The sequence below is a fragment of the Austrofundulus limnaeus genome, unplaced genomic scaffold (genome assembly GCF_001266775.1).
Source record: "Austrofundulus limnaeus strain Quisiro unplaced genomic scaffold, Austrofundulus_limnaeus-1.0 Scaffold586, whole genome shotgun sequence".
NCBI classification, from domain to species: domain Eukaryota; kingdom Metazoa; phylum Chordata; class Actinopteri; order Cyprinodontiformes; family Rivulidae; genus Austrofundulus; species Austrofundulus limnaeus.
In genome coordinates, this window is record NW_013952988.1 from 11813 (window position 1) to 20842 (window position 9030).

Consider the following 9030-nt stretch of genomic DNA (forward strand, 5'->3'; position numbering starts at 1 on the left):
TCCATCCATCCATCAAACCAACCAACCATCCATCCATCAAACCAACCAACCAACCAACCAACCAACCATCCATCCATCCATTCATCAAACCAACCAACCATCCATCCATCCATCAAACCAACCAACCATCCATCCATCAAACTAACCAACCAACCAACCAACCAACCAACCAACCAACCAACCAACCAACCAACCATACATCCATCCAACCAACCAACCAACCAAACATCCAACCTAAGATTTATCCAATCAACCATCCATCAAACTAACCAATCAACCAAACATCCAGCCAACAATCCATCAAACCAATCAACAAACTAACCAACCAACCATCAAACTAACCAACCATCCAACTATCAAACCAACCAAACATCCAACCAACCATTCATCAAACCAACCAACCAATCAACCAACAAACTAACTAACCATCAAACTAACCATCAAACTAACCAACCATACAACTATCAAACCAACCAACCAAACAATCAACCAAACATACAACCTAACATCAATCCATTAAACCAACCAAGCATCCATCCAACCAAACAACCAAGCATCCATCCATCAAACCAAACTTCCAACCAACCAATCAACATGCCATCCGTCAAATCAACCATCCAACATCCATCAAACCAACCAACCAACAAACCATACAACCAAATTTCAAACCAATCAACCATCCATCCATCCAATCAATTAACCATCCAACCAACCAACCAACCATTCATCCATCCATCAAACCAACCTTCCAACCAACCAACCAACCAACCATCCATCCATCAAACCAATCTTCCAACCAACCAACCATCCATTTTTTATTAGTAGGTCATATTCAGTCCAGCTTCAGGTTAATAGGTGTAGTATCGCGCTTTTTAGAAATCCATGTGTATCTTGTGCTCCTAAATAGTGATCTGAATGTTCTTACTCTGTTCTGTCTGATCCATAGTCAGAATTAAAGCTCAAAAACTCACTGATTCTTTTCTTCTCACCTCTACAACTGAACTCTGAGTTGCCAGTCAGTAAATACATAAATAAATAAGATGTAACTGAGGTTGGACTGAACCAGCTCAAAGCTGAGGGAGGGGGTGCTGAACATAGCAAGTCTTTTTTTTATTAGTGTTTTAGCTTTGCTGAAAGTTCTGTTATAATCAGTAAACACAACATAATTTTGTCCTATTGCCGGACTGATAATATGTTTTGAAGTACAGTATTTGAATTGAACCAAAGAGAAAAAACAGAACGTAAAGTTTAAACATTACATCAAGATGTGTCTGAGGTTGTCATGAAGTTTAAGTACAAAAAGTGTAATTTCAAAACACCTAATAAAATCAGAATTCTTAACTTGAAGTCTATCCTATATGAAAGTTCCTGTTATTAACAGCTGTACAGTCAGACCTGAGAGCATCTGTCTGATTCTTCTTGATGCATTCCCATCTTTTATTGTCCAATCAAATAAACACCCCGCCTTATCAGCCTCCATCTCTCCACCCCCCAGTTACGCAGAACTATAGTGAGAGGCCTATGGAGAGCAAAAGCAATCGTGTGGAGTGTCAGTGGGCCGATAGAGAAGGACCCTGTAATGGAAGGCCTTTTAGGGCTAAAAAGGAAAAGTTAATTATGATAAAGGGGCTGTAAGTTGTGTGGTTATCTGAGAGCTGGGCCTGCTGCTGCAGCAGTCTGCTCCGTGACAGTGATAACCAGGCAGAGCGAGGCGCCTGCCGCTCTGTCACTGTCACTCTGCAGCTCCGCTCAGCTAAACATGAAGCCACAACACAACCTTCATACTGCATCCTACCAGCTCTGCAATCCACCACTGGCTTTTTCTGTTTCATGCCTCTAAACTGCAGGCATGCACAGGAGTGTAAAACTCTACACAACACATCAGTAACAAACCGACATGCTGCAACAGGCCCAACATCTAACTGAAACAAGACCACATCTTCTCAGGATCTGTAACTTCTGGTTCAGTATTGATCTTAAACAAGGATTAAATTGAACTCAAACAAAGCCAACATTCAGAAAAGTCAAGTTTGTTTCTCTCTCCTCCACGAGTCTTCAGTCTGAGGAGCTCCAGGTAAACTCAGACTTATATGGAGCATTTCCACATGGTGGGTGTGAAAATACCTTAAGGCTTGTAAGGCCCGCAAACCTTAAGTTTGACACATGACTTCCATCTGGCTGGGTGAAAAATTATCTGTAATATTTTTTACAACAAATTCAAATAAAACTGTTAATTATGTTGATTTAACTCAACAACCATGAAAAACAGCACATTTATACCAGAAAAAATATATATAATTTATTATAGAAAAACAGGCTGATGTTATAGATTTTTTCTTCCCTCTGGTTCCTTTCATTTATAAATAGTTATATTTTTATTGAATATAGGTTTTGTCCTTTTTTTGTCTTTTTAATGAATGAATTTTAAAAAATCTGTAAACCTGTAACAACTAGAAGCACTCGGAGAGTGCAAACCTCCGCCAAGTCCAATTTCCTCCATCCTGTAAGAGTTAATGCACAAAAGCAGAGATGGAAACACATTTGCTGAATAAGTTCTTATGTAGTGAACATTTAAGCAGCAGTATGCACGGGATTTCTTCCCGATGGGAGTTCAATGTGAATAAATAAAGTCAGACTCGTCACCCGACGTTATTCATGGTCAAACTGGTCTCGGATTAAAGCTCCTGTTTTCAACAGTCACATTTCACAGTGTAAAACGTCTGTTTTATCCCCTTTTATGAGTTTGTAATGGTTTGACTGTCTTTATGACTGACAGAGTGTTTTGATTGGTTGTTTGGGAAATGTGGTGTGTTTGAGGAAATGGGAAAAATAGGTTTCATGGTGCAGTCACACACTTCCTAGTCACACAACGTTCTTTAAATGCGTACCAAATGCGTAAAAATGCGCACATTATGGCAAAAATTAATCGTTAATCTGGTTTATTTGGAAGTAAACAAAAATAAAACTATATAAAAACATTATTTTTATGAAGTTTGAATCCAGTTCAAACGAACACTGAAAGCTCTCACTGCTTTTTTACAGAAGCCCTGTGAAAGCATCACAGCTTTGCTGAACTAAGAGGGTTTAAAGACATAAAAATTCCTGTTTCCGCAACGTAATCCGGATCACCACCAAAATTTAATGGTGTGTTCATTGGGCCAGTATCCACATGTGGTAAAAATGTCATTACAATCCGTCCATAAGTTTGAGTAATTTTGTCTATCAACAGAACGACAGCCCAACATATGCGACCGAAAACATTACCTTGCCCGCTTGGCGGAGGTAATGATCTAAACCAGACCGGAAGTCAGTCAATAACTTAGACTTTTTAGCTAGTTGAAAAATGATGATTTCAACGAGCAATAAAATATACAGTATATAATTATTTTTTATTCTCGTAAATAATGGTAATAAATATTTACAAGACAAAAATATTCTCTGTATACCTTGTTATAGGATGAAACTTGTCTCTACTCTGATATTAGCTAACCATCTTCTCAACAGGCCCGGTTTGTCTAACAGAAACTTAAAAATAGTTAAATATATAATATTATTTAACACTGTGTAAATATTACATAAATCAGAGGTAAAAACAGCTGTAATATTTAATAATTTGTGTTAAATTGTAGCATGATTCAGCAGAGCTTCACTCTGTATAACAGTAAATGCAACAAAAGTTAACATCTGCTAACCAGTTCAATAATTAGCAGTGATTACATCAGCTTTATAAGATTATTTAATTTAAATTCTTACATTATTAACTTCAGTTCTGCTCAGATCACATCCACAATGAGGTAAATAAAATCAAATCTGTTTCTCTTCTGTTGGTAAATCTATAACTCACAGCTTTCTGACATTTTATATACTTTAGATAGATTATATACACTCTAATATAGTTATAATAATTCTGCTAAAATTAATAGGTTTTATGATTTCTACATCATCTATCCTTTGTTTACCTCAGTAATGGTAAATCCAGGCTGTTGTTCTGTTTCTACAGTAGATCCCACTCATGTAGTCAAAAGTCACTCTGTTCTATAGAACCTCCACATTTCTAAAGTAGTTGCTGAAATTCACAGTGTCAAATCTCCATTTTGATAAATTTTCAAAGGAAAACTTTGCTGCGGCCCATTTGTACTGGGAAGTGTTGGGAAGTGGGAGAGTTCACAATTCAAGACAGCAGCTACTCACCACAACTCATCAGTGAGTAAAACTCTTTGTTTTATTTATTTCACATGTAGCCGAACACGTTTGTTTATAAGAGGACGCGTGAAACACTGCTTCTATGCAGGAAATACCAGTTAGAACTCAGTTAGTGTTTGTTAGAGGTGCTCAGGAAACTGATGTTTCATGTTTAGTCAAAGTTAAACATGAAATGTTGACGTTAGCTAGAACTGGGCCCTTGAGGGCCACCATAATGTTCCTGTGGCCCTCAGTGAAAACGAGTTTGATATGCATTTATGATTTGCCAGCTGTTTACTAGAGCAGACAGGAAAGAGTTGCTAAGAGTTAATAACACAGAGTATTATTTTTATTTTTGTTCTTAAGTAATTTATATGAGGTTTCCAGGTCAGGTTTTCATCAATAATAACACCCAAAAACTTTACTTCACTAACTTTACAGATCTCCGCACCATCAACTTTAAATGAAACATCGACCGTTCTTTTTCTATTACTGATTATCATGTAATTTGTTTTGTCCAAATTTAGTGATAATTTTTTAAGCTTAAACAAAGTTTGTATTTTTACAAATTCTGTCTGAATCATCCTGAACATTTGTTCTACATCTTTGCCCAAACAAAAAAATGTGGTATCATCTGCGAACAAGACACATTTAAACAACCCTGACACATTAAACAGATCATTTACATATGAGAGAAACAACTTTGGTCCAAGCACAGAACCTTGTGGAACTCCACATGTAATATCACCAAATTTAGATCTTACTTCATTTATTTGAACAAATTGCTTCCTGTTTGTCAGATAACTAGATACCCACTGTAGTATTGGACCTCTCATACCATACCTGTACACAGTATCTCCCAAAGTTGGGGTCGGTCCCGAAACATCAAGGTGGGGTCCTGACAAGATTTTCTGAATTAATTACAGTTTTGCCTTAGTTGTTACAAGGAGTGAGGTTAGTATATTTAAAATAGATAAATGTAGTATAAAAATATTGTTACTATGCCCATGTTTGGTTGACCTGATCCAAATTTTTACCATCCAAAAATAGCTAGGGGCACAGGTCTCTGCTGTTATTTTGTACAATTTTGTCGGTCAAAAGCTGAAAAGTTTGGGAACCAGTGCACTTTGGTTCCCAAAGTTGGGCTTGGGACCCAATTTTGGGTCATGAAGCACCTTGGATAATCTCCAGAAATKWATTTAAAGGGTAATAAAATAATTGCTGATGTAATATTTTCCCTATAAATATTACAAAAACACAAAATAACTATAAATAAGTATTTATGTTTGTGTAAAAGCTGTTTAGGTTGTCAAAAAGCCTGTGTTTTTAGGGTTATTAACAAAGTTTGTGTACTCAGACCAGTAATATTTGGGGTCACAAGTTTTAGCCGTGGATATTTTGTGGATCAGAAGATAAAAAGTTTGGGAACCACTGCTCTAGAAGAATGCTTTGATCAACAGTATCAAAATCTTTCTTTAAATCAACAAAAACACTAACACAATACTGTTTTTGATCAACAGCTTTCGTTATTTGTTCAATCAAATCCAGGTTTGTCTAACAGAAACCTAAAAATTGTTAAATATATAATATTATTTTGCACTGTGTAAATTTACTTCTGTAAACAAAACTGATTATTTCCATTATAAATATATTTCTTTTAAAAATGTCTTGGTACATTGTTGCTTAGTGATTATAAATCGTTTTGGGAGATGATTCAGGAGCGTCAAAATACAAAGGCTCTGTGGGTCAGAGTTGGACAAGGAGGAGGATTCTAATCTAAATACAAAAAACTCCACAATAAATAGAAAAATAACCTCTATATATCAAGATGATTTAAAATGTGAAAAATAAACTCAGTTTCTACATGTCTGCAGCGATGAAGCAGAGTTTCAGCTGAGATGTGTGGTAGAACACTGACACCTGCTGTTCATCGGTCTCACTGACTGATGGACCAGTTCATGTGGGTGAAGCTTCTCACTGCCAGACTAATGTACTCAGACAGGAATGACTGTCTGCTCACTGGTAAACCTGACAGTTCCAGTGACATGAAGACAGGGACAAAATGTGCTGTCTGAGTTTCTCTTTATAAAACTGTTTCTGAGCTGTTTCCAAAGCACACCTGAGGACTGACCAGGAGCAGAGCAGGTGTGCCTCTGGCCTGAACACAGGTGAGTCTGACAGTAAAACATGTGGGGCCTACCACTCTGCGGCCTCTGGTCCTGCAGTCGATGTGAAGCTCTTTGTGTTTGTTCAGCGCAGCTTCCAAAGACTTCTTCAGATCCAGAGCTCGTCTCAACAGCTGAGGTTCTGCGTGGGACCTGGTGAAGACCTGCGGGGGTGGGGCACAGACCGGCAGAAACACAAAACCTGTCAGTGAAGAAAAATATTTTATATGATTTTGATCTCATAGCTTTTTTATTCAAGGGTTTTTTTGTGTTTAGTTTAATTCTTTGTTGTTAAAAATGTGACTTTTCTTGCTGATAAACACCAACTACACTTGGTTCATGTCTGAAAGGTCCTGCAGGAACATGTGAATCAGTGACAGTAAACAAAGCTCCCTGCTCTTCATAAAGACACTTCAGACTGGGACTTCTGATTGGACCGAGGACAACCAGGTACTGAAGCAAACCGTCTGCTGATGTGGAAGTGAGTCTGCACAGGTGCTGAGATGATGTCACCTGTAGTGAACTCACCTGAACCCAGTTCTGCACCACAGGGAGGTGTTTGGATGTCAGCAGTCTGCGCAGCTCCACCATGGTGGAAACCACTGCCTCGTTATCCTCCGTCTCCTTCACGGTTAGAACTGAGGCAGGAAACAGACAGAAACCCATGAGCAGAACCAAGTCAGGTCCAACTAGAGCGCCACAAATCAACAGCATTTGTTTTCTGAAGACGGTGATGGAGGTAAAATCAACTCAGTTACAATAAAACCATGATAAATAATAAAAACTCCATCATTAGCATTAGCTTCCATTAGCCTGCTGTGTTAGCTCAGTTCAACACAGTACCTGAGTTTAAGTGAATGTAAGATTCTAGTAAAACTTTAAAAGCTGAAGGAGCAGAAGGTTGTTCCACTGACACCAGAACATCAGGTGTGTTGTTTTAAAAAGCTCTTCTGATCTAACACAAACCTGTACCCACCAGGACTGAGGCTCACATCCAGACTGTAGGAGTGAGAGATGAGCCCAGAGTTCCTGATAAACGAGTCTTCATCAACCTCCTCACTGCTGCTGTCCTCTTCACTCTCCTCCTCCTCCTCCTCATCATCAGCCTCCTTTACTTTTTCTCCCTGCTGCTCAGAGCTTTCATCCTGGTCCTCCATCCCTCCTGTCCTGTTCTCCTGCAGGTCTCTGTTCTCCTGCAGGTCTCTGTTCTCCTGCAGGTCTCTGTTCTCCTGCAGGTCTCTGTTGTCCTGGATGGTCTTGCTGCAGCAGGGCTCCTCTCCCTCTGGTGGACTGACAGTGGAGTTGCTGCTGCCGGCTGTGTGAAAATCTGATGGAGCAAAGTCAGGAAACAGCAGCCTGGTGCAGGACTCCAACTGTGTCAGAGCTGCCTGGATGTCCTGGACCGACTCTGACCGAACAAAAACACAACAAGCTGGATCAGTGAGAGGAAAAACTCCTGACAGAAGGTTTAGAGAAACACCAGAACACCACAGAGGATTAGCTGACTGATGTTAGAAGATAACAGATGGTTTTAGCTGATAGGGCTGGGCGAAGAATCAGATTTTGATCTTGATTACGATTTGGGTTTTCAGCGATCATAAAAACATAATGATCGATCAGTTTACATCGGACCGTATAATTTCCGTGATGCGAGAAACGCGGACAGAATCCAGTCATGGAATCCAGTGTAAAATGCAGAATCTCACAGAGGTCTCTTATTTGGGCGAGTTTCTGAGGTATTTTGACCGCTGCTGCTCCCTTTACCTGCCCTTACCTGGTAACAGGCATGCAGAGTGAGCTCTGAGCTGCCCTCCTGACAAAGGAGGAGGGGGAGGAAAAAAAAGCTGCGACCACGACTCGCGCGGCGAACAACAAACTGACTAAAAGCAACATCCTCCAAAAATATGAAGCTATTGTAAAGTTTAGGAGAGAACAAAACCCCAGCGGTTATTTATTTATCTGTAGAAGAACTTTTCTGCCAGTTTTCAGCACATGACAGGCTGGATGCTGTGAAGACCACTTCCTGTCTGAGTCACAGACAGAGGAGCAGGTCAGAGACTCGCTGAAAACTCCTAGTCTGGGTGGGAGGTTYTCCAAGAGTTTGTTGTTGTGTGCAGAATCAGATATTCCTTTAGTAAAAATGAAAAAGCTTTGTTCATTTTTTCATAAAGCACCGTCAACAGTGCGTGTGTTCATCAACTTACATTAAGTAAACGAGCTTAGATCCTATTCAGTTGCTGTTTGTAGGTTTTATGTTTCTTTATGACATATTTAATGTTAAGTTCAGTTCTAAAACATTTTTATTTTACAAAAGATAACTTCTGTTTTACACAGTTTTTTTTCTTAGTAAATACTTTAAAACACCTTTCAAAAAAAATTTAATGTTCTACTGAACCACAGCTATTTGTTAGATTAGTGAAAGTAAAATAACAGACTTTTTTATTTCTGTGGCTATTTATTTGTTTAATTATTGTTCAGTCATTTTTTTAATTACGCACTTTTTAGTTTAATAAATAAGGTTACAATGAAAATGTGGAGTTTAGGGGAAAAAGTGGAATTTAGAAAAATAAAAACGGATAAAACAATATTTGAAAAAAATAAAACAGATCTTATAGGGCTCTATTTACTCTGTTCTGTGTTGTGAATCCACTGCCAGCAGAATGCTGCAGGCTCCTCCCACAGA

At 38.7% G+C, this 9030-nt stretch overlaps 1 protein-coding gene across 1 annotated transcript in view; it reads right to left on the reverse strand.

Moving 5' to 3' along the window:
* The window catches only part of uvssa (UV-stimulated scaffold protein A), a gene marked incomplete at its 3' end in the record, with an annotated part of 15789 nt that overhangs the window by 2699 nt on the left and 4060 nt on the right, over positions 1-9030 (reverse strand). Inside the window, 3 exon segments of the mRNA XM_014026734.1 lie at positions 6383-6511; positions 6876-6985; positions 7324-7755. Of these exon segments, the coding sequence (XP_013882188.1) occupies positions 6383-6511; positions 6876-6985; positions 7324-7755 (671 nt within the window).